We start from the raw sequence: 26,163 nt of genomic DNA on the forward strand, positions 1-26,163 counted from the left end.
CCGCTTTCCTCCCAGTTCTACCGCAGCCGCCGGCACGGCAATCTGTCGGTCCTTGGAACTTGGCCGCCAAGATCCCGAGCAGCCGCGGCTGCTCGGCTCGGGAGCCGGATGCAGCTGGAGCGGCGGGCAGCGCAGCGCCCACTCGCCGCCCTTGCTCCCCGCGGAAAGGGAGGCGCCTGGCACTTTCTCCCGCCTGGGTTCAAGCCCGTGCACCGACCCCGGAGCGGTCGCGACAACAAAGGTTCCAGAGCCCTATGAGGCTATTTCCAAGAAGCCCTTCTCGAGGTCTGCCCTCCCCTAGGCCTCCGAGTCCCTCGAGAACCACTTTTCTTTCGCATTCCCCAGGACCCAGGGGCGTTGCGTGCATCCTCTCCGCGGATCCCCTGACCCGAAGCGGGAACGGGAACCGAGGAGCCCTAGTTCCATCCCATTCTTTGCCCCCATCGCGGCCCCGCTTCCAAGCCGCGCTTCCCGCCGGCAAAGCCTGCAACCGCGTCTTTGGGGAAGCACCCCTCTCACACGCGTGGAGGCTGATCAGCTCCCTACCTGTTTGACTGAGCTCCCGTAGGGCCTTCGCCAAACGCGCTGCTTCGGGGGACGGCTCCTCCGCGGATCCCGCGGTCCCCCACTGGCTCTGCGTCCCTTCCGCGCCATTCCCGGAGGGCTCGAGGCACCGCAGGGTCATGGGAGAGGGATCAGCGCGGCAAAGACAGGTGGCCACCCGTGATGGGGTCAGAGGGGGCAGGCGTCCTTCTTGGAAGTCAGTGTCTGCGGGGTATCCGAAATGGTGTAGGGGGAGAGGATGGGGTGCTTGGGGTTCTTCCTCCCCAGGTTCCAGTGGACGGATGGCAAAGTCCCCCGCAGGCGCGGTCACCCAGGGTTTGCCTGCAAAAAGAAAGTATGGGGTTGGGTCAGTCCAAATTGGACCCCTGCGGCTGGGGTGTGGGTGGGGAAATAAGAGACGTGGAAAATCCCGGGGACTCCTCCGCCTCTATGCTCCTGCACCATTTAACCCCAAGCATCCAGGGACTGCCCCGGCCCAGCTGTAGAGAAAGGACAGAGAGCAGGGATCCAAGACGCAGGAGTTGCGGAGGGAGGGAGGGTAGGGAGGGACAGGATGAGGGTGGGGAACAGGGTGTCTTCCAGCCCAGGGATACTGGCCGAAATCGCAGACCAGCAGAGCAGAGTCACCTGTGGGTAAGGTAGTAAATACGCCCTAGTCAAGGAGAAGCAGAAAAACTGTAAAGGAAAAGAACAGGAGACATCCCCAAATTTGCACTCCTGTATCTCACACTCTGTACAGCCCAGGGGCTCCGGGACGAAGCACCCTGAGCCGCCAACCCTCGGCGCCAAGGTGCGGAAGCTGCCGCACCCCCGCCCGGAGGCTGCCTCGCTGCCCCTCCACCAGCTTACCAGCGCCCGCGTGGGGCGGAGGTGGGGGGCGCCGCCGCGCGCAGTGGCGGCCGCTCTCTGGGCCGGGAGGCGGCGGCTGCTATAGCTGCCGCCGCCGCGGGCGCTGTCGAGGAATCGACCCAAGCGCTCAGCCCTCGCGGGGGCTCGGAACAGAAACCCCGGCGGGGGCAGAACAGGCGGCAGGGAGCGCCGCTGGGCGTGTAAGACCACGATCGCCGAGCCCTTACCTCGGCCTCGGCCGCCGCCTCCACACCAGGCAGCCTCCCGAGCGGACATGGGGCGGGGGACCCGGGAGGGGCCCGGGAGAGGAGGGGTGTCTGCCCGAGTTTCCCCTGTTGACTTTTAATTTGGGAGCGAGATGCCTGGGGATGCGCTCTGCGGCAGCCAAGAGTTCTCTGCGCAGAGAGCAAACAAAAGCGCCGGGGATCATCGCCTGGAACCCCCGAGCTCCGAAATCCCCCACCCTGGGCAGCTGCTGGCTTTCCCTCCGGCGGCGACCAAGGGGGTGGGAAGAAGAGAGGGAGGAGGAAGGAGCTAGGGCGGGAGGCAGGCGGGCGGGGAGGAGCGGCAGATCAGGTTATTAGGAGGATTATTAATTTGGATGGCAGTTTGGAGCAGGGGAGGAAACTCCGGAGACTTCCCGACGCCTAGAAGGAGCCTAAGAACGCAGGCAGTAGCGCCCGGCCGCGAGACAGAGCCGCGGCTCCGACTGCGTCCCCGGCGGTTTGCAACTGCGGAAGCCCAGGCCGCCCGGCGCTCGCGGCCGCGCCCCGGTGCCCTCCCCGGCGACCCTCCTTGGGGAAGAGCCTTCGGGCTCCCCGGACCAGTACCTGCCGCCAGCCCCTGGCCGAACTCCTCCAGCACCCCGGCTGCTGGCGCAGGGGATCCTGAGGCGGTGCGTGCGGGGCTCCGGGGCGCACTGTCCGCGGCCCGCGCAGCGCCGGTAGCGGCGGGCGCGGAGGCTCATGCTTCAGGGGAAACCCAAGGCCCGCGAGCCGCGGTGGAGGCGGCAAGACTTGGCAAGAGTTAAACGTCTGTCCTCGGAACGGGTGTGCGCGCGACTTCCCAGCCCCCGCGCGCCTCCCTTGCTCCCCGCCTCCCTGCGGGGTCCGCGCTCTTCTTGCGCCCCGCCCGGCGGCTGCGGAGGCCGCTTTCCAGGAACTTTCCAGGAATCCACCTCACGTGACCGCGGCCCCCGCTTCGGCTTTAAAGAGGCGCCGGCGCTAATGCGCAAGCTGCAGGGAAGGCGGGCTCAGAGCGGTCGGTGCGGGGCCAGGCGGCCTGGCCGCCTGGGAGTCCGTCCGCCTTCACTGCACAGCTTCCAGTGCTCGCAGGCGCACAGGAGGAGCGTCCCTGCCACCGCCGTCCCCACTTCGGCGTCCGGAGCCTGCACCCCTATCCCCCGCCGTGCCTGCTGTGCGCTGGGGTCTGAGGACCCAGACCTCCACCGCCCCCGCGGGGCTCTGCCTCTCCCACCCTCTCCGCGCCTTCTCGACGCGCCCCTCCCGGCTGCACATTTTGTGAGCGCGGGGTGGGTGGTCCCTGACAACGGCCCCTCTCGCTTTACAGCACAGTCGTGGAGTTGGAGAGGCCCCTTTCTAGGCGCTCGTGCTCGCGGGGGAGCGGCCCGGAGGCGGCACCCTTGCCCAGGTCCTAGAAGGCGGCGAGCGGGTGGAAAGCGGCGCCTCCTTAAGCAGCTCTAGCGGCTCTCAGTCTCCTCCCCCAGGCGCTGCCACTCGCCGGCTCCCGCACCAGCCCCGCCGGGCTCCTCCCCCTCCCCTGCTCCTGCTTCTCCGCGCCGCTCCAAGGTCTCCTTCCGGCTGGCCGCGCCGCTCACCTGCACTGGCTGCTGAGGGGGGCGCCCTTACCTGCGCGCCCCGGGGGTGCTGGGCGGCTCGCCTCGGTGCCTGCCGTCCCGAGACCTCTTGCCTCGGTGATTTCCCGCCGCCCTGGCGCCCAGGGGCTGGGAATTCGGAAAGAAGATCCCGTCACTTCCCTGCGCGGAGACCCTCACCTCCTCCCACCCGCTGGGAGGCCACCCGGCCTCAGTTGGAACTCCGCTCCTGGCCGGCATGCCCTTCTCAAAATGTGACCTACTTTAAATATGACCTACTTTTTGAAAACCATTAACACTCAAGGGAAAACCGGATCCAAATTTTCGATAACCATTTTTCTTTGAAATACTATTCTATTGCATCAGCGCTCAAAAGCTTGAAAGGTCAATGGCCACTTTGAGTTGTAGCTGGGGCTGTGGGGAAGTTGGGCGAGGAAGGGGGAGGAGCCGTTGGGGGAGGCGCGGCTCACAAACTGTGCCTGGTGCCCCCCCTGCTGGCCCTAGGAGGGAACGTAAACCAGCTTCCTGCCTTCCGGGGCCGGGAGTCAGGGAGAAATTTTCTCAACAATTTTCCAGCTTTTGAGTAAATAACTAAGCAAATGGTAGGCAGGTGAGCCAAGAACTGAGGGGGCATGTCTCAGCTAACGAAGGGCTTTGTCGACGATAGAATCATGTGCATGGAATCATGTTTTGTTTTTTTAGAGACTTCCACGTGGAGGGCAGAGCTAATTCAACCCTAGTTAAAACTCCCTATATAGTAGCTGAATGATTCTGCCCAAGTCATTTTAACTGTCTTTGGACCCTCGGCCTTTTCTATAAAAAATGAATCCAGTCCTGGCTCAGGGGCTGGGATGAATGAATGAACAAATCAGATTCCATGTAGAGTTTGTGTATAGACTGTGGCCCCCCGGAATCTTTAAGAACTACTAGTCATCTACTAGGGTTCACTGTATTCTAAATTATACCATATGGCTTCTATTCCTTTCTAGAGAATCCCACACGAAGGATGTACATTTTACAAAGATAAATTTCTACTTAATTGTCAGTTGAAATGAATCTGCCAGCAACCCTCCTTAATGGGCTTTCCTGTTGCCTCCTAACCTGCCTTATTCCCTCTTTTGCACACACTGTTCCCTCTTCCTGGCATGCCCTTCCCCAGATTGGGTGTGTGGCCAGCTCTCATCATTTAGGTCCCGGCTCAAAGTATACCTCCACAGACAGTCATCGTCCACAAAAATTACAGTGAGCACAATGCCAGGTATAGGGGCCCCAAACTGTGTAGCAAAGTAAGATTTTGACTTTTGTTTCTGAAATGTCTCCAGCCACGTCCAGCATTTTGTTGGCCTTTCTAATCCCCGATAAACACATAGGGAAGCCTCTTAGGAAAATATTTATGGGATCATGTTTAAGTGAGAAAAAGTAGAATATGAAATTGTATCTATGCTATGCTTACAACTTCCTACGATTATGTAGGCCTGTGGGCAAAAGCAGAAGGAAATGTGGAGAAATGAAAGCAGCTGTTTTTAGGGTGGCAGGATATGGGCGAACTTTTAAATTTGGATTTCCTAATGCTTTTCCGGTATTTTTTTTTTTTTAAGATTTTATTTATTTGACAGCACAAGCAGGGGGAGCAGGAGAGAGAGAAATAGGCTCCCTGCTGAGCAGGGAGTCGGATGTGGGGCTCCATCTCAGGACTCGGGGATTATGACCTGAGCCAAAGGCAGAAGCCTCACCGACTGAGCCACCTAGATGCCCCCTTTTCCAGTATTTCTGATACAGTTATCATTTTCCAAAGCTACATATGGATCAGTGTCTTCAATGACTTGAAGGGAGCAGAGTATAGTTTGTAGAGCTTAGGACCCCAGTCCCGATGGCTCTCTCTCCTGAGCTCCCAGACCGGCCACTCAGCATTGCCTTCCAGGTATCTAATAGACATCCCCAGTCTAACGTGTCCCAAACTGAGACCTGATGATTTCTTAAAACAACCCTCCCCCCTTTAAGACAAAAACAAAAGCAATTCCTCCTTCATGTCCCCCCATCTCTGAGAAATGTCATTTTTAGACTTCAGTTGCTCTGGCTAAAAGCCTTCAAGTGATCCTTGACTGCTCTTTCCCCACAGCCCACATCCCACGTGTTGGCCAGTCCTTCAGCTCTGATGTCCCAATGAACCCAGAACTGAAGCCCTTGCCACATTTTCAGCATACACTGGCCCAAGCCTGGCTCACCAGTCTCAGCCCAGCTGGCGGCTACAGCCTCTTGCTGGTACCCTTGTCCCTCCCTTGTCAGTCTTCCTGACAGAGTAGTGAGAATCATCCTGTTTAAACCAAGCCATGGCACGTCCGTCCTCTGCTCCAATCCAAATGGCTACATCACCCCAGAGTGAATAACAAAATCCGAGGAGCCACTCACAACATCCTACAAGATCTGGTTCCATTTACCTCCCTGATCTCGTCCCCTCCTGCTCTGTTCCTTAATCGCTGCTTAAGACGCAGTGGACTCCTTGCCGTTCCCAAGACAGACTGCCCTTGCTCTTTCCTCGAAGCCTTCTGTGCTGCCTCCCTGACCCAGCACGCTCTTCCTTCAGACAGCCGCATGGTTTGCTCCCTCACTTCCTCAGACCTCTATTCAGGGCCACCTTAGTGAGACCTTGCCTGCCCACCCTATTCAGAATCGACCTGCTGCCTCCACACACCTTTCTCTCTCTTCGCTGTTCCAGTTTTCTCCTTAATGCTGATCACTATCTAACCTAGCTTATATCTTATTTACTGGTCTGGTTTCCTGTCTTTCTCCTGCACTAGAATGTGAGTTTCATGAGGACAAGTATTTAGATTTGCACTGTTCCCAGCTATGGCTCAGCACCTTGAACAGTCCCCAGCATGTGGTAACCATTCCATGTGGCCACTGGATGAGCCAGTGGCTGGGTGGACAGTGCTTTAGCAGGTGGCTTTCAAGCTGCACTGCCCAGGCATGGGTCCTCACTCTGCCACCACTTGCTACATGAGTGAACTTAGGCAAATCAGTCAGCATTTTATGGAGATAATACTGGCACTTATGGGGCACCTGGGTGGTTCAGTCATTAAGCATCTGCTTTCAGCTCAAGTCATGATCCCAGGGTCTGGGATCGAGTTGTCACCATCACATTGGGCTCCCTGCTCTGCGGGGGACCTGCTTCTCCTTCTCCCACTCCCCCGCTTGTGTTCCCTCTCTCGCTGTGTCTCTGTCAAAAAAAATAAAATCTTAAAAAAAATACTGGAACTTACCTTATAGGGCCGTGGTGACAATAGAATATGATCACTATACCTCGTTATCTGTAGCTCTGTAAATCTCTATCTCATCTCTGTTCTGTTCAGTGGGGCAGATGCCTGGCTGCAGTGGGGAACCATCATTCTACTTGAAGAGGGAAGGGAGGGTGATCTTCACAAAGCTGGAGAGTTCCTTCTGTTGTCCCCATTGGATAATTGCTGAGGCTCGAACATCTCGGCGTGCCAACCTCAGACTGGCTGTCCTTGGTGTGCAATGCAGATGTTCTGGTACAGGAGTTGGCAAACGCTCTACACTGAGCTTTTGCTGAGCTGCAGAGAGTTTTTTTAGTTCTTGTCTTAGGAGTGGGGGAGCTACAGGATGATCACTGCCACCATCTCTTCCTTTTAAACTTGGCCAGGTCGCCGTCACCACCACAACCACCACCACACATCCCCCACCCTCACGAACCCCTGCAGTTCTGGAACCCACGCCTCTAGAGAGCAGAGGACACAGGTTAGCCAACAGAAGTAACTAATTCCCCTGGACATGGGGTTTCTTGCCAGAATCACAGCCTAAGCAGGTTATTTTCTTAGGATTTGATATAAGTGCTGCAAGAGGAATGATCCCTCCCTTCTGAGATGATGGGGAGTAATGACCATGGAAGCCAACTTTTCTGCCGCATGGAAGCCCATCAAAGAATGGAAGCAGCAGAGAGGAAAGCAGGGCTCAGGTTTGAGGGAGAGGAAGCGATTCCTGAGTACTTGACTCCAATATGCCTGGGGCAGCCCCACCCTTGGCCTTCTCAGATACCGAAGCTAATGAGTTAATTTTGCCCTACCTTGTGTGATTTGGGTTGCTATAACTTGTAATCAAAGATGCTCTTGTGGGGTGTGGTGAGTTGGATGGGGAGGAATCCATGGTAGGGAATGGGAAGAGAATTGAGAAGGAGAGCCGTCATCTATGTGATGAACATCTCTTACTTCTCTTCTGGTGCTTCTCAGTACCAATTCCCTTTTACAATGTCCTGCTTGCTCGAGCCCCATAACGGGAGGACATTTCCTGGTGTCCTGGCTGGCTTCAGTGTTCTGGGTCAGGGACTTCAAGAGGGAAAAGCCAGGAAGATGGCTTTCCCCTAGACTTCTAGGACCCAGGAGCTTGGGAGATGGCCATGCCCTTCATCTTTCTATGCACAGAAGTTGAGGGGAATCATATTCTAGGATAATAGCTTTAAGCATAAGGTCAGAGATATCTCAGAAATTCTAGTAAAGTCTATGGACAAGAATGGGTCATATTTGATCCTTCAGACTGTTAGGATTGGTAAGCCAAGATTCTTTTTTTAAATGAATCAAATTAAAATTCTGGAGATTTCACCCCCAAAGTGATCCAGATTTGAGGGAAATCCATTCCCTCAAGGCGGTGATCAGCAGAAGCGGGGTTGTGGCTGCCCCTATTAAAGGCTCATTCACCATAGCCTTCCTGTTTACCACAGTCCTCACCATCCCTTGTTGGCTTCCCAACACTAAACATTATTTGTCATCTGTCATCACCTTTGCACTGCTGTCTCTCTTATGGTGAAGAACTACTTCTTGAGACCCAAGTCTCTACCCAAAGCAGGGAAATAAAAGATCCAAAAGACTGGATATTTCAAGACCAATCAGAGAGACCTTATTTCTCCAAGAAAGTGAAATACATTCTGGTGTGTCTAATAAGCCAAGGGTGGCCATGTTGTCATACCTGACCCATTTCATTCTTTTGCATGCCTATTTGCATACAGGCTCCACCCAAGACTCTCTCTGCAGAAAAAGGTTCTGGAAGCACAGATTCAGGTGATCAATGGACAATCTGAAGGCTGACTGTGAATCCTGAGGGTCCTCTTGACCTCAGGTGAGAACCCTATCCTAAGGGTGATGGCTGCCATGGATATCCTGCTCCAGAGAGAAAGTCTGCCTTCCTCATGGTAGGGATTCTCTTTATTGCAACTGGTCTATATAGTCAGAAGATCATCTATTATGGGACACCTGGGTGGCTCAGTCGGTTAAGCATCTGCCTTCAGCTCGGGTCATGGTCTTGGGGTCCTGGGATCGAGTTCCACGTTGGGGGTGGGGGGGGTCCCTGCTCAGCAGGGAGCCTGCTTCTTCCTCTCCCTCTGCTGCTCCACCAGCTGGTGTGCTCACTCTCTCTCTTTCTAACAAATAAATAAAATCTTAAAAAAAAATCATCAATTATAAGATGGGTTCCAGAAAGGACATTATTTCAGTAGTGCAGAATAATTTTCTTCATCTACTTTCTTCTCCCTCACAATGCTCTAATCCTCTGACTTCTTCGTTTCTCAAACACACCAAGCCTAAGCCAGGGCCTTTGTACTTGTTCTCTCTGAAATGTTCTTTCCCCGAAATTCACATGGAATCGCTCCCTCACTTTGTTCAGGTCTTACACAGAGACGCCTCCCCTTTCTTATCAGTGACCATTTCTTTCTCCTGCTTTGTTTTTCATTTCAGCACCTACTACTACCGGACATGATAATGGTTTTTATTTGTCATTTGTTTCATGTCTCTCTCCCCTTGGAATATAAGCAGGGACTTTGTCTATAAAATCACTACTGGGGACGCCTGGGTGGCTCAGTTGGTTGGACGACTGCCTTCGGCTCAGGTCATGATCCTGGAGTCCCGGGATCGAGTCCCGCATCGGACTCCCAGCTCCATGGGGAGTCTGCTTCTCTCTCTGACCTTCTCCTCGTTCATGCTCTCTCTCACTGTCTCTCTCTCAAGTAAATAAATAAAAAAAATAAAAATAATAAATAAATAAATATATATATATATAAAATCACTACTGTGTTCCCAGTGCCTAAAGAACCTTCTGGCCCCTAGTAGTATAAAATTATTGAATGAATGAATGAATTGAATGCATCTACAAGTAAGGAAACTGAAATGCTTCTACTCCCTTCTTTCTGGCCTGGGTGCCTGGAATCCTCATCTTCCCCACCTAGATGTGCTTCTCACCCTAAACTGTGGTTTTGCCTTTTGCCTCTGGTCTGCTACCAAGGGGAACTTAGCTGTTTTAGAACTTCTCCTTAATCTCCTGGAGTCTGAAGTCACAACTATTGTACTCAGTAGACAGCACGTGAGGGACTCACCCACTAATGAAACATTCATGAGGACTTAAATGTTCCAGGCCTTGGGACTAATATAATTCAGCCCACTCTCAAGAGTGTCTCCATTTAGTGAGAGAGACGCTGCTGATCATTCATTCTAACAAAGGGTTAAAAGTCATGGAGAAAAGCACACACTGGTTTTGCAAACAGCTGGGAAGGAAGCACCACTCCAAACCGCCTTGGAAAGTCCAGAAAGGCATCACAGGAGAGGGGATCTGGATCAAGTCCCTTAACTTCTCTGGATTCTTGTTTTCCCAGGATGTGGATTCCATGACCATTAGGTTTCCTTCTCATTCAAATCACCCTCCAAGCCCTGTTCCATGACCTCCCGAAGAGCAACTGTCAGGTGTCATTAGACCCAAGCCTGGGCGGCTTAGGTATGTTTGATTTTCCAGAGAAGTTCACAAAGGTCAGGGCCTGGAATGATGATGTGGTAAGTGGAGCAGTCCGAAGAAATACCTGTTAGTAAATAACAAACACAGCTTCTGGCTTAGTCATGGAATTCTGAGAAGCACCAGCCCCCAGTGAACCAGTCCAGGGATTGGCAGTCACGGATGAGACTAACTTTAACCTAAGGCATGTGGCAACCCGGAATAACACAAATAGTCACCACCACCGGGAGCCACAGGACAACCTCCATATAGGTTCCACATTGAAAGGCCAGGGTGCTCACCTAGCACATTCAAATCACAACGGTCATGCCCCAGATAATGGAAACCAATGTAAAATCTTCGATTCCCCTGTATATGATGGCTTAAATCTCTCTTCACCAATATATTATAGCCTATACCCGATTTTATTCTTAAAACACTTAGTGGTTAAAAAAAAAATGCCAGTGTGCACGTGAATAAATAAAGCCACAGTAGATTAAATAGGTTGTTCTGTACTTATAAACAAACCGTCCTTAGGAAAACAGTATAGGGTTTAATATGAACAAAGAAAACACTTTAAATGGAAAAGGAGCTTGGAGGGTAAGTTACTTTTTAAATAGGTCCTTCAAATCATTTAAAGTGCTATTCCAACAAATGTGTCTGTAATATTTTCAAAGGTTATTTACAGTATTTGAACAAAAGCAAGTTATAAAGAGTCAAGGGGGAAGGTTAGTTTCCTTTGTTTTGGAAAATATAAATATATAAAGCTATCAGAATATATAAAGAAGATAATATATGAATAACCCATTTGGATATATTCCAGGAAGGTCAGGTTTGTAACAATGAAGAAATTGTTACACTTTAGTATGTGCCAATAACTCTAAAATAAACACAAAAATGAAGTCTTATTTCTTATAAAATTAATTTTTTTTTTTTTTTTTAAATAACTCTGGAAACATCGTGCTGGAAAGTCCTGTCATTTTCCCTTTGGCTTTTCCAGTGTTGCTGAGAAGGCTTTTATTTCAAAATCTCCTTTTTTCTTCCCTCCCTTTTTTTTTTTTTTTTTAAGATTTTATTTATTTATTTGACAGAGAGAAATCACAAGTAGATGGAGAGGCAGGCAGAGAGAGAGAGAGAGGGAAGCAGGCTCCCTGCTGAGCAGAGAGCCCGATGCGGGCCTCGATCCCAGGACCCTGAGATCATGACCTGAGCCGAAGGCAGCGGCTTCACCCACTGAGCCACCCAGGCGCCCCCCTCCCATTTTTTAAAAATTTATTTAACACAGAGAGAGATCACAAGTAGGCAGAGAGGCAGGCGGGGGCAGGCGGGGAGGTGGGGACAGGTGGGGTGGGGTGGGGGAAGAGGCTCCCTGCTGAGCAGAGAGCCCAACGTGGGACTTGATCCTGGGACCCTGAGACCATGACCTGAGTTGAAGGCAGAGGCTTAACCCACTGAGCCACCCAGGTGCCCCTTCCCTCCCATTTTTAAAACCAATACTTAAAAGAGGCAAATTTGTCTCACAATGTCATCAGATAAATCCTTGTCTTTTATGACATAGTCTTAGTAGCCCAAAGTCTACCATGCTTTCTGTTGTGCCACTAGCACCTAGTTTCCCCTGCCCCACACTCATTATCAAGCAGATTAGTTCTATTGTAGTCTGTTGATTCTGGTCATTTAATAGGCACAAATAAAGATGGGATAATGATGATGATATAATAAATAAAGATGGTGTGAATAAATAAATATCACTGATAACAGCTGGGAAATCAGAAGACAGTTATGACAATGTCTCACACAAAGATAGTTGCTACAACAGAATAAAACATTAAATCCTGCTTAAAAAATGCATAATTTGTATAGTCCTATCTCTATTTAAGAAATTGATTACAGATTCAGAAAGCTTCACTGGTAAGTTTTACCAAATGCTAAGAGATAATACCTATTCTTCAAAAAATTTTCTTAATAAGTAAACATGGGCATTTCACAATTCCTTCTAGGAAGCCAGCATCTTTCTAGATATCAAAGAGAGATAAGATGGCAAAGAAAACTATAGACTAATATCTCTCAAAAGCACAATCATAAAATATTAGCAAATTGAATCAGAATATATAAAGAAGATAATATATGAATGACCCATTTGGATATATTCCAGGAAGTTCAGGCTGGTTCAACACTCAAAATCAGCCAGTAATTCACAAACACAACAGACTAACATAGTAAAATCATATAGTTATTTTAATATATGAAAAAAAGCATTTATAAAAGTCAACATACATCCATCACAAAAAAAAAATTCAGCAAACTTAGAAGGAAACTTCCTCAATCTGACAAACTTTATCTACAAAAGAAAAACCCAGCTAACACCACTCATAATGGTAATAGAGTAAATGCTTTCCCCCTAAGATTGGGAACAATACGAGAATGTCCATTCTTACAACTTCTTTTCATTATTGTGATGGAGATACTTGCCTGTGCATTAGGACAAGAAAATAAATAAAAGTATATAGATTGTAAAGGAAGAAGTAAAAATGTCTTCATTTACAAACAGCATAATCATCTACATAGAAAATTCTAAGGGATCAAAAGTACAAATTGTTACTACAATAAATATGTGAGTTTAGCTAGGTTTCAGGATACAAGGTCAGTACAAAAAATAAATCATTTTTCTATGCATTAGCAACAAACTATTGGAAATAGAAAATGTTAAAAAGGTTTTTAAAAATGGTTTAAAAGCATGGAATAGTTAGAGATAAATGTAATCAAATATGTGCAAGAGTGGTACATGAAAAAGAAAAAACTTTTTTTTTAAGATTTTATTTATTTATTTGTCAGAGAGAGAGAGAGAACAAGAGAGCGAGCACAAGCAGGGAGAACAGCCGGCAGAGGAAGAAGCAGGTTCCCTGCCGAGCAAGGAGCCCAGTGTAGGACTGGATCCTGAGACCCTGAGATCATGGCCTGAGACGAAGGTGGATGCTTAATGACTGAGCCACCCAGGCATCCCAAAAAAGAAAATTTTTAATGCTGAAAAAAGTTAAGGAAAACTAAGTGAATGAAAAAAGAGGCCATGCTCATGGATGGGAAGGGTTGATACTGTGAAGCTGTCATTCTCCCTAAATTAATCTATAGCTACAACACAATCCTAAACAAAACCTCAACAACCTTTTCGGTTGTGTTGTAGAAATCAACAAACTGATTCTATAGGAAATGCAAAGGACCTAGAAATCATTTTTGAGAAAGAATAACAAAGGTAGAAGATTCACTCTGATTTGATGATTTCATTTTCTTTTCTTTTCTTTTCTTTTTTTTAAGATTTCATTTATTTGTTTGAGAAAGAGAGAGAGAACGCACAAGCAGGGGGAGCAGCAGAGGGACACTCAGAAGCAGGCTCTCTGCTGAGCACAGAGCTCAATGCGAGGCTTAATCCTGGGCCCCGGGATCATGACTTGAGCTCAAGGCAGAGACTTAATTGACTGAGCCACCCGGGAGCCCCTTGAAGATTTATTCTAAAGCTATAGTAATCAAGACAGAGTAGTACCGACCTAAAGATGGTGATACAGATCAGGGAAACAGACTAGAGTCCAGAAATAGATCCACCAAAATATAGTCAACAGATTTTGAACAAGTAATTTGATGAAGAAAGGATCATTTTTCAATGGTGCAGGAACAATTGGGACATCCGTACACCAGAAAAATGAACCCTGGCCCTTACTTCAAACCATACACACACCTTAATTTTAAATGGATCATAGACCTAAATGAAAGAGACAAAATTATAAAGCTTCTGAGAAAATACTGGAGAAACTCTTGTTACCTTGGGTCAGGCAAAGTTTTCTTAGATAGGACACAAATATCACAAAAGGTAAAAAAAAAAAAAAGAAAGAAAGAAAATTGATACATTAGGACTTCATCAAAGTGAAAAATTTCTGCTCTTCAAAAGATAATGTGAGTATTTCTCAATAAAGCTGCTTTAAAAAGACAATGTTAAGAAAATTTTTAGGGATACCTGGGTGGCTCAGTCAGTTATGCATTTGCCTTCCACTCAGGGATTTGGGGACAGGACCCCACATCTGGCTCCCTGCTCAGTGGGGGCATCTGCTTCCCCTGCATGGACTCATGCACTCTCTCGCTCACTTTCTCTCTCTTTCAAATAAATAAATAAGACATTTTAAAAAAGGAAAAGGAAAAATTTTTTAAACCACAGACTAGGGAAACTATTAGAAAATTCTGTATCTGATAGTAGACATTCTAGATACAAGAATACTCATAAAGAACCTTTACAACTCAAGAAGAAAATATAAAAATCCAACTAAAATATGATCAAACTATTTAAATAGACACTTTCATCACAGAATATATATATATATATAAACAACAAATTAGTTATTAAAAGATGCTAATTTGAATTTAGAGAAATCTAAATTAAAACATGATAAAATGCCATTGTGCACCCACTAGAACGTCTAAAATTTAAAAGATTGACATTACCAAACACTGGCCGGCATACGAAGCAACTCAGACTCTCAGATTGCTGGTGAGAAGGGGAAATGGCAAAACCACTTGAAAATAGCTTAGTGGTTTCTTATAAAATCAAACATACACTGCTTCTGTTTAACAACAATATTACCCCCAGGTATTTATGCAAGAGAAATGATTTCATATTTCCACACAAAGGCCCGTACATGAATGTTCATAACAATCTTAGTCATAATAGCTATAGACTGGAAACAACCCAAATGCTCAGCAACAGGTAAATAAGTTAAAAAATTGTACTACATCCAGACCGTAAAATAATATTCAGCAATTTAAAAAAATTTTGAAAAAAGAGCAAACTACCAACACATGCAACAATTTGAATTAGTCTCAAGAGCGGTATGTTAAGTATGAGAAGCCAGGCACAAAAGGCTAGATATTATAAGATTCCATTTACATGACTTTTTGGAAAACAGATTAGATGTTGCCAGGAAATGGTAATGGATGAGGAGACTGACCACAAAGAGCATGGGGAGACTTTTGAATTTGGTAGAAAGATTTTACATCTTGAACAAGGCAGCAATTACATGACTGTATACAACTGACAAAATTTATTGAACAACACACTCTAAAGGTGTAAATTTTATTTTATGTAAATTATTCCCTAATAACCCTGACTCTTAAAAAGGTAAAACTGAAGAATAACTAACTTGGAGAGGAACAAAAAGGGAGGAAATGCTGAAATTTGGACATTATTCAGTCTAAGAAGTCAATGTACCTGGAAGATTCCATCATTGAATAACCTTCCTTTCCTCGAACCCACATTCTGGAACCGGTACAGTGCTCACCCTAGAAAGACAAATAAGAAAGGTTAAGAGTGATTTTTTTTTAATCCCTACTACTTAAAGGTCTTAACACATATCCTCAACCCCCACTTTAATTCAAGTGATTCAAGAAAGAGAATAGTTCAGGATCAGTGAAATTACAGATAAGAAAAGATACTGATTTACCTTTAGTACAAAAACAGATTAAAAATAGCACTCTTGGGTGCCTGGGTGGCTCAGGGGTTAAAGCCTCTGTCTTTGGCTCAAGTCATGATCCCAGGGTCCTGGGATGGAGCCCCTGCATTGGGTTCTCTGCTCAGCAGGAAGCCTGCCTCCCCCTCCTCTCTCTGCCTGCCTCTCTGCCTACTTGTGATCTCTGTGTGTTAAATAAATAAATAAAATCTTTTTTAAAAAATAGCACTCTTAATAGATCTTGATTGCTATAACCACAAAAAAGAAAGAATATTACAGGACACGAGTGGTAATCATGTTGCAATATATAAATGTATGAAATCAATCTGTGGTTTATCCTAAACTTACACAATGTTATATGTCAATTATATCTCAATTTTAAGAAATAAAAATAAACAGATTTAAAAAAATACCACTCCTACATTCTTCCCATTGCAAGGACCTTCCCATTGCAAGGTCATTTCACTGGCCTCTTCATTCTTCAGGTCTCAGCTAAGTCATTGTTTCCTTTGGGAAGCCTTCGGTAACCACCCAAGCCTGGGGCCCCCTCTGAATGTTCCCGGGGCATCTCAGCTTCTGGGTAAGTGAACACCCACCACTTCATTGTAATTGCTTGTTTTCCCCACTAGTCTTATATTCCATAAACCAAAGACCTTATCTTACCTGTCTTATTCACTGTAGTAACTGTACTAGTAGTATCAGTAATAGCAGAATAGTAGTAATAAGAATATGGGCTCGTGTTTATCAGAAGAATACCTGTTAATATATAAAGTACCTAAAGGTTTTGCTGTATTAACCGATTTTTAAAATTTTTTTAAAGATTTTTTTTTTTTAAGATTTTATTTATTTCTTTGACAGACAGAGATCACAAGTAGGCAGAGTAGCAGGCAGAGAGAGACGAGGAAGCAGGTTCACTGCCAAGCAGAGAGCCTGATGCGGGGCTTGATCCCAGGACCCTGGGACCATGACCCGAGCGAAGGCAGAGGCTTTAACCCACTGAGCCACCCAGGTGCCCCTAAAGATTTTTTTTTAATCTCATGTCTACACCTAACACGGGGTTCAAACCCATAACCCTGAGATCAAGAGTTACACGCTCCACCAACTGAGCCAGCCAGGTGCCCCTGATACAGGAATTCCATCTAGACTTCACAGTTACAGGTAGAGCCTATTATTCAAGGTAGGTCCTGTTATTATCACATTTCACTGATGAGGAAGCTAAAATATAGAGAACCAAGGGACTCGCTTGAGGTGGACATTCTAAGAAGGGTGTTGATAAACAACAACTGCCGTTTACTGTTGTTTACTGCTCCCTAGTTCCTAGCACGGGGCCCAGCAGAGAAAAGATGTTCCCTAAATGCTTGCAGAATTGATTTGAGGAGAGGAGGTTGTAGTTGAGCAGGCAGCTCCTATCTGGCAGAGAGGAGAGAGAGGGCAGGCAGGCAATCTTGCAAACACCGTGTATCTACACCAGGCTTATGCGCAGAGACACAATGGTGAAAACACTCTCCAGCAAAGCTGTCCCAACGCCTGAATGGGCTCCATTCTGTCAGAGAAGCTCCAGAAAGATTTCTAGGTATGATTCATTTTATTTCCAGGAGCCATGCTCTAGATACATCCCTAAAATCCCCCTTCCTGGGACGCCTGGGTGGCTCAGTTGGTTAAGCAGCTGCCTTCGGCTCAGGTCATGATCCCAGCGTCCCACATCGGGCTCCTCGCTCGGCGGGGAGCCTGCTTCTCCCTCTGCCTCTGCCTGTCATTCTGTCTGTCTGTGCTCGCTCTCTCCCCCTCTCTCTCTCTGATAAATAAATAAAATCTTTAAAAAAAAAAATCCCCCTTCCTGATGGATCTCCTTTCCCTGTGCTGACAGGTGCCCTGGTAGTCCTCCTACTTCCCCCTAAAATGACTCCATACCCCCCACCTCACCCCTTCTTTCAGGGGCTCTCTCTTGAGTGCATGTTATGTGACTTTCCTGGACAGCTGCTGAGGAGAGGACACACCACTGTGACTAACAGCGGTGCCCCAGATGGGGGCTGTTCACTCTGCACGGGAGTGTCTCTCGTGTCTTGTGCTTTTGGAAGCCATAATCTGATCTTGATGAAAGAAAGTGGCATGTTTCCACTCACTCCTGTTGGAACAGGACAGAGGGGTGGTAAGAATTCGATGTCTTCTTTGTCCTTCTCTGAATAACTAACTCCAGGAGTCCAAACCCCGCTTCTTTGCTGAGTGGCCATAAGCACTTTATTTAACTCTCTGAGTCTCAGTGTCTTTGTTTCTGATGTAGGGATAATTCTCCCACGTAAGAAGGTCGTGGGGAGGTAAATAAGATGGTACGTGTGATGGTGATAATACAATTTATAAATAATACAATACCATTTATTTCTTCATATATTGTAAAGCTTGAGCCCAAAAGTCATAGCACCTGACAAAGAGTAGGTGCTCAATAAACGGTTATGTTTTTGTTTTTGTCTTAGTTTCCTATAAAGATGGTAGTCTCACCCCCAAACCAAAACTTCATTTTAAATTTCATTTTGGGCTGTATTTTTCATCCTAGAAGCCCTCCAGATGTTCTCCCTCAGATACTCCCAGGTAGCCACCATGTCAATTCTGCCCTAAGTACTTTTCCATTGCATCACTGTGATGGCCGATCTTAGATATCGATGTGACTGGGCAGAGAAACACCCAGATACCAGAGAAAACATTCTTCCTTGGTGTGTCTGTGAGGGTATTTCCCAAAGAGATGAGTATGAGTAGACCAAGTGAAGGACCACTGTCCTCCTCTCCCATGTGGTTGGGCATTGTCTAATCCGTTGAGGGCCCAAATAGAACCAAAAAGCAGAGGAAGGAAGAAATTGTTCTCTGCCTCCGCTAGGATGTCTATCGTCCACCCTTGGGCATCACACTCTTCATTCTCAACTCATCCTGGCTCTTAGAACCATCACATATCCCAACACCTTTCCTTAGGCCTTTGGACTTGGACTGAATTAAACCATTGGCTTTCCTAGTTCTCCAGCTTATAGACAGCAGAGGATGAGACTTCCCAGCCTCCATAATCCTATCAACGTGTATGAGTATATATATATATACATACACACACACACACACACACACATATATATATATCTTCTGTTGGTATGGTTTCTCTGGAGAATCCTGGCTAATACAATCACCTATGTCTTACTGGAATCTTCAGGCAGGAGCTCCTAGGATGATTGTTTCAAGGAATCTCTTTTATTTGGGGAGGCGGGGGAGAACTACTGTCTGAACGACAGCCTCCTGATGTCAGTGGATCAATTCCCATCTCCTGGGAACTTCGGCCAACAGTTTCCTATCTTCCTTGGAATGCAACTTTGCAATCAGTGCTGTGTATCCTGTCCAGAACCCCTTTCCCCGGTCTATCCAGCCCATGACTTCGGCAAAGATTGGCTGCTACAGGCTTACTGCTGTACCCTTCCCTGCACGGTTGCCCTTGACCCATGGGAGCCACCTTGCCCAGAAATATTAGGGAGGTTAGTCTCCCTCCGGGCAGCCCATAGCCAGTGGCTAGCTGATATGGGACATAAAGTTTCATTCCTCTTACCTCAAGTTGGAACAACTTTGTGAGGCTGCGTGGCATTTTCTGGCTCCACTTCTGACACCGAATATAAGGTTTTTCCCAACACGAACCCATTCTCCAATACCAACTGGGTGTCCGCAGCTCAATTCAATTCTAATACTATCTATACCTGGACTTAGTTAGCATGAGATCCTACAAGTTAAGGGGCTCAGTCTCACAGGACTGCCTCCACTTCAGATGCCAGCAGCAAGTGGGGTCTCCAGGTGACCAGCACTTCTGCCTAATGGGTGACAGATTGCGGGGGGGGGGGTCCCCACGATGCTCCCCACCTGGGTTCAATAATTTACTAGAACAATTCATAGAACTTGAGAAAGGGCTCCACTTACTATTCTAGATTATTATAAAAAATACGAACCAACAGCGAGAGGCACAGAGGGTGAGAAGTGAAATGATCCCAAGAGTGGGAGCCTCTGGGGCAAAGGGGCATGCCCCCCTTCCGGCATGGAGATGTGCTCCCCACCCCGGAAGCTCGTCCAACACCACGGTCCAGGGTTTCCGCGGAGGTTTTATTCTGTCCGCATGGCTGATTCTATCACTGGTCACTGGGGACCGACGGTCCATCTTCTGCCCCCGTGCCTTCCCGGGCAGTGGGGGAGCAGGGCAGAAAGTTCTAAGCCTCTCGTTGTGTGGCGGCCTTTTCTGTTGACCAGCTCCCAACCTGAAGCTCGCTAGGCCCCCACAGGGCTCGTCTCATTGGCAGACAGAAGATAATCATTTCTCAAGGTCCCAGGAGAGCTGTACCAGGTGTACACTTTGACAGTATCACAGGAGGCAAGCGTCCTTGTGAGATCCTGGCTCTAACCTAGGACACGCCCAGAGCTTTCCACTCCTCACAGGTATTCGTGCGTTCTTGGTGTGAACTTTGGCGCTCCTTGGGATCGAATCCGCATCTAATTTATCCTGGCCTCCCTGTAACACCATCACCATGCCTTACACACAGGCTGTTGTCAAAATATGTCGTGGAAAGACTATTTCGTATTTTGAAATCGCTTACACAGCTGGGCAGAACTGTGAAGTGGCTGACTTCTTTTCTCTAATTTCCATTCTGCACCTCCACCCCCAAAACTGGGTGCACGAACAGCGCGATTCTCCGGCATGAGGACGAGGGCAAAGGGCTTCTATATGCGACTGGGGAACAGGCAGGTGCGGCTGACCCTCCAGCCGGTTCCGTCGGAGGCCAGAGAGACACAGCAGCTTGGTGGCTCGAGTGGTTCCATTCTTTCCGGCTTTTCTGCCCGATCAAATTAAATAGTCCCTAAGAGTAAATAAATGTGGCAAAGATAAAACAAATATTTTTTTCCAATCGCATTGGTTCGTTCCTTGTGGGTTCAGATGAGGGAGAAGCAGAATGTTTTGATTAAAGCAGCTGTTGCCATGAAATGATTTGCTTGTTTACTAGTGGGCTGTCTTACTTCTTGTCATTATCTCCCAAAGTGGGAATTCTTGGTATTATTGAGTGGACAGCTTGGAATAGGAAAATGACAAGGTTCCTTAACCTAATGTTCCGACCAAGTTACAAAGTGTAAAAACACTGACTCCAAGGCAAATCCAAGGCTATGTGATCGCAGAGTAGGGAAAAAAGAGAGGCATGCAGGTTCTCTGTGTCCCATGTATGAGTCTTTCCTGATTGTGTGTTTCTGACAACTTCGTTTTCCACTTTCCTTTCTTTTTATATATCACATGTGCATCTCCCCCAGAGGCTACCATGACTTGGCTTCCCACAGGAGGAGACGCGGTGTTGTTCCAGTGATTCCCACAGTATGGTTGGCCATGGTTCAGCCTAAAAGGTCTTCATGGTCCCATGAGGAGCCACGGACTGGATGGTGGTGGTGGTTTCGTTATTCACCATCCAGAGCGATGGGGACCCTGGAGGGCTGCAAACGCTGATGTTGACAGAAAATATTTATTGGATCTGCCAGCATTGTTCTAGGACTTTCGGTATATTAACTGATTAATGCCTCATCACAACTCTGTGAGGGAGGTAACTTTAACGTCATCATCTTACACACGAAAAAACTGAGCCTGGTAGATGTTAAATAACTTGCCCAAGCAGAGAAGTTCTAGGTGACAGAGCCAACTTGGGCCCCACATATTGTGGCTCTAGACCCAAGGGTTACAAATCACTACACATACTGCCTAGTAGTGTTAGTCCTAATAGCACCTGATCACATTTGAGTCTTAATCGTAGGCCAGCCACAATGCTTGGTCATATGTATTAACATCAATCCTCATAAAAACTCGATCAGATAGATAGGTATCATCCTCTTTTTACTGAGGCACAGAGAGGTTAAGTAACTCTCCTAGGGTTACCCAACGAGGAAGTGAAGGAACCAGGTTTCATCTGCTCTGGTCTATTTGCTTGCCTGCCTGGCTTTAATTCCCCCATGCCGTGAGGCCTGTTCCTGGTTTCTCAGGATTAGGATACAGACCCTTCTGGAGTGCTATTCCACCTGCCACCGAAAACCTCCCCTTCTCACTCTGGGATCACATATTCTGGGGGAGTCCCACTCAACAACCCTGGCTCAAAGGATGGGGTTGGGACTTTACTGGAATTCCTGGAACAAAGGGCCCCCCCCTCATCCCCCAAATTGCTGATGGCAGCTCATCTGCCCTGAAGATGGCAGGGCCGCTCCCTGAGCTCTCGGAGCCCTTTCTGTAGGGGCTTTTTGAGATGCCAACGATCCTCCCTGCTGCCAGGAGGTAGCTGCTGGGCTCACCTTCGCCAAAAAGTCCTAAAAAACGAGGTCTCTTCTTCCTGCTGCTTCTTCAGGAGCTACTCTCTGGAACTTCCAATCTCCAAAACACAGAGACTGCTAGAATAAGATCTCTTTCATGCTACCCAGCTGAGCCCTGCTCAGTACTTTGTTTAGTCTTTGCTGGCTTGATTTGAGCGTCAGGATTGAACACCAATGTTCAGAATTTTGACCTCTCTAGCCTCTTCTTTGTCATCCTCAGCATCCCAAAAGTTAAAAAAAAAAAAAATGCAGGAAAACATCTGTTTGCTAGGATCTACCTGAAGGGCTTGTTATTAGTTGGGCTTCTGCTGTGAGACTGTTATCTAACAATGACTCCAAAATCTCTGTGGCATATCAGAAGCATTTCTTTTTCTTTCTCCCAGGTCTGTAGGGCTGCTGGGACAGCTCTGTGTTGGGCCACAGATTGGGATCAAGTCCACTCAACATTTCTCTCATTTTCCTTGGACCAGGACAGTTCTCCTCATGGTGGAGGGCCAGACAAGAGGCTAAGCCAAACTACAGGAGCACGTTTAAAGTCTCTGCTCAGCTCATGTCCACTCATGTATTCCATTGGCCAAAGCAAGTCATATGCCAAGTCCGACACCAGTGAATGGGGGACATATACTCTGATCCCTCTAGTGGGGGGCACTGTAGAGCAACATGGAAAGACTGGATGCATTCTAAGGGGGTGGGGGAAGAATTGGACCAATCCAATCCTATCACTGACACTCTCCGTTTTGATAGAGAAAAGTACATAAAAAGGCCATTTCAAGGATTTCTGCAAAATTTTTCTGAAAGCTTTTTCCAGAAGTTACCAGGATTGGTAAGATTTCTTTCTAAATTTATGGTCCCAGAGAGCAAGGATTAGTGCTCAGAATGGCAACCTTTAGACCTATAGATTCCAAGATGATCCCAAATCCAATTATAATAACCATGTTCAACAATGTTTATCGGGTCCTCTTACAGTTCTAGGTTTTAGAGGTAAACCCATGAACTACCCAGCACTGTCTTCATTGTGTTTACACGGTGCCATACTTCCTGTTATTTGCCCACAGGGCAGATGACTTGCATGTACAGCTGTTAAGGGGAAATCAGACGCAGACACAGGTAACAGAGTGTGCCATGGATAACGTGGGGTGTGGTGCCACACGCAAATCCCAGCAGTCAGCAGCAACTCCATGCAACCCAATCTCTCCTTTCAAGGAAACAGATCAGAATGCAAGAGAGTAAGAGCGATACTGTCGGAGAGCTCATCTTAAACCCACTCTGCATTGTAAAGATAATAAATCTTTCACAACTTGGCTATTTTAGATATTGCTTTCGTCTCTACAGTGACAAAAAGACAGAGATCCACTTCAGAAAGGTTTTCAACCGTAAAGACTGAAGTCAAAGAGCAAATTGAGTTTCTGGTTAACATCTCCCAGGGGCTCTGCAAGTATCGCAAGAAATGCCACTCTGGGACAGCTCCAGCGGAGCCCCAGCCCCATCCTTCGAGAGAGCTGCTTCCTCTGCTATTGCTCAGAGGAGTGGAAAGATGTCAGATGGTTGATTTGCTTGAAAGACGGGAACAGGTGTAGTTCATCCTTAAGCAGCAGGGATCCTGCCCTGAGAGGGAACCAGCTCTTTTTCTCATGGGCTCGCTTTACATAGATGTGTGCCCTTGGGCCCAAGATGCTGACTCACCCTCCCACTCCAAACCAGACTCTGTTTCCAAGCAAGCCCAGCTGGTGTAAGCGTGTTAACACCATGTGCAGATGCCTCCCTGAGACACAAGGTACGACCGGCTCTGTCATACTTGTTCCCCCATGCTTCGGACATGTAGTTCTCAGACCTTAGCGGGCATCAGGACCACCTGGAGGGCTTCCTAACCACAAACATAGAGTTTGGGACCCATTAGGGCTGGAGGGGTGGTCCTCAAATTTCACTTCTCTGGTAAAGTTCCCAGACCCTGTCTGCTGCCCGTCTGGTACCAGCCTTTGAGAAGTACTGCTTTAGGGCATTGCCTCTGGTCCTGAAAGGCTACCTGTCCTCAGAGCTGAGAATGTTCCCAAACAGACGCTAGTTCTCCTGCTTCTGACCTGCCCGACTTCAACTTCCCTCAATTCCCATTCACTCCTCAACTCCCTCTGCTAGTCCCCTTACCCCCACACTCCACGGAAAGTGTTCTTGCCAAAGTGGAAAAATGATACGCCTGCTGACACATTTCACGGACAAGGGACATCATGCTTGGGCGTCTCACTGGTTCCGTCACAAGTCAGCGCGTTCAAATTGAACCCAGCACCTTCCTCCCCACTGTGTTCGTCTTGATGTTTGACACTGCTCCGACGCCTCGGTTCCCTTCCTTCTGATGAGCATTCCTCTTCGTCACAGCAGCTGCCCTTCCCAGTTAGCACAGTTCAGCTGTGACTTTCAAGTCAACCCTCCTGACACCTTGATTTGGGACTTCTGGCCTCCACAGCTGTGACACAACACATTTCTGTTGTTTAAAGCACCCCTCCCTCTCCCTCAGCTTGTGGTAATTTGTTATAGAAGCCATAGGAAACTAATACATCCTGCTTCCATTATAACAGGGCGATGGGGGGTGACGGGGGACCCCTGCTTAGGAGATTTCACCTAAGACAAAGAAAGTAGGAAATTTTAAAACTTTCTCGGGACAGGTCTGGTCTTGAAAAATAGCCCATTCGCCAGCCTATCCAATATGAAGATAGTCGCCATTTTGGCACAGATTCTTAAGTAGGACTATCTGTCTCTTAGACCAGTACTATTTTTCTGGTAACTTGAAGTTGTAGGGCATTCTCTCTCTGGTAGGCAGGAAACAGACTTTCTTTGTGGAATAAATTAAGAAAAATTTCTAGTTTCACTGAACATCTCCTTTCCCAGAAAGTTTAAGATTAATTTTCTTTGTAATTTCTGATAGTAAGTACTGATAACAAATTTCCTTACCTGCTTTTGTAACCCCAATGCTGTCATAGAACTTCCATTGCTGTGGGAAATTGTTCTGCTACATGGCTGTGATGACATCAGCCTCTACGAGGGAGAGAAGAGAAACAACAGGAAATTTGGCTGTTAACTGATAGATGAAGGAGGAACTACTTTTTAAGTAAGTTCCCTTAACTAAGCAGCACTCTCAATTACTTGGCTTTATTTATTCAACCTATTTGTTTCCATTAAATCACTTGAAGTGTAAGTCCCTAGTCAGAAAATCAGGGCATAGATTGCAGAGCCCATCACTTTGGGGCCCTAGGTCATACCTCATGTCAGGCATGAGCAGAGGGGCTAAGAAAGACCCAGCACAGGGCAAGGAGATAATTTTTTTAAAAGATTTAATTAATGTATTTATTTTTCAGAGAGAGAGAGAGAGCACAAGCACGGGGAGCCACAGAAGCAGAGGGAGAAGCAGGCTCCCCACCGAGCAAGGAGCCCCATGCAGGACTCAATCCTGAGCCAATGACCTGAGCCATAGGCAGACTTTCAACCAACTGAGCGAACCAGGAGACAAGGAGATAGTTGGAAGGAAGAAAGGAAGGGAAAGAGAGAGAAAGAAAGAAAAGACAGAGAAAGAGAGAGGGAGGAGAGAGGATGAAAAAAAGGAAAGAAGGAAGAAAAGAGAAGAGAAAAGAAATACAGTTGAGTGGGGCGACTTCATTAGTTGTATCAGTCAGAGTTTGCCAGAAAAACAAAATCAGTAGGATATGTACATATTTAGGAATTGGAATTTTATTTTAAGGCATTGGCTCATGTGGGTACAGGCAGTCTAAAACATGCAGGGCAGGACAGCAGGCTCAAGCCCCAGGGAAAAAGTGACCAGAGTCTTTTCTCTGAAGGCTGTCAACTGATTGGATGAGGCCCACCCACATCATGAAGGATAGTCAGCTTTACTCAAAATCTATTGATTTAAATGTTGATCTTCTCTACAATATGCATTCACAGCAACATCTAGACTGCTGTTTGACAAAAAAACTGAGCAGCATAGGCTAGCCAACTTGACCCATAAAACTAACCATTACCTTAATAACAAAAAAGCAATATAATTGACAATAAGCTATTTGTCACACAGCAGGTATCCAGAGATTGGAAAGAACTACACCCTTTGTTGAGAGAGAACAAAATATCTGCACATCATTGTTGGAGGCACGACACCAAAACTTTTCTGTAGGGCAGTTTGGTGGCATTAAAGTGTCAAATGTGCATCCCCTTTGACCCCACAATCCCACTTCTAGGAGTTAATATTCAAACAAGTACAAAGTGGTAGGTATGTGTAGATGGGCCAGTAACGTTACATATAATGATAGAAAACCGGAAGCAGCTTCAATGTCC

The 26,163-nt window shown here is 47.1% G+C and overlaps 1 protein-coding gene across 6 annotated transcripts in view; it reads right to left on the reverse strand.

Annotated features, from left to right (window-relative positions):
• Positions 1-26,163, reverse strand: part of SOCS2 (suppressor of cytokine signaling 2) — a 43,209-nt gene that overhangs the window by 2,586 nt on the left and 14,460 nt on the right. Inside the window, exons 2-4 of one of the 6 annotated variants that reach the window (XM_045084845.1) lie at positions 24,790-24,873; positions 15,261-15,331; positions 547-885 (exon numbers count right to left, since the gene is read on the reverse strand). In XM_045084845.1, the coding sequence (XP_044940780.1) occupies positions 547-685 (139 nt within the window). In that variant the 5' untranslated portion in view covers positions 686-885; positions 15,261-15,331; positions 24,790-24,873. Of the gene's footprint in view, positions 1-546; positions 886-1,191; positions 1,515-1,640; positions 1,764-2,243; positions 2,377-3,250; positions 3,615-15,260; positions 15,332-24,789; positions 24,874-26,163 lie in introns of those variants that run through there. The other 5 variants (XM_004748545.3, XM_004748543.3, XM_004748544.3 and 2 more) reach the window with 5 other exon arrangements.

This window comes from Mustela putorius, unplaced genomic scaffold (assembly GCF_011764305.1).
Source record: "Mustela putorius furo isolate JIRA1106 unplaced genomic scaffold, ASM1176430v1.1 tig00000788_pilon_pilon_pilon, whole genome shotgun sequence".
In the NCBI taxonomy this organism is placed as follows: domain Eukaryota; kingdom Metazoa; phylum Chordata; class Mammalia; order Carnivora; family Mustelidae; genus Mustela; species Mustela putorius.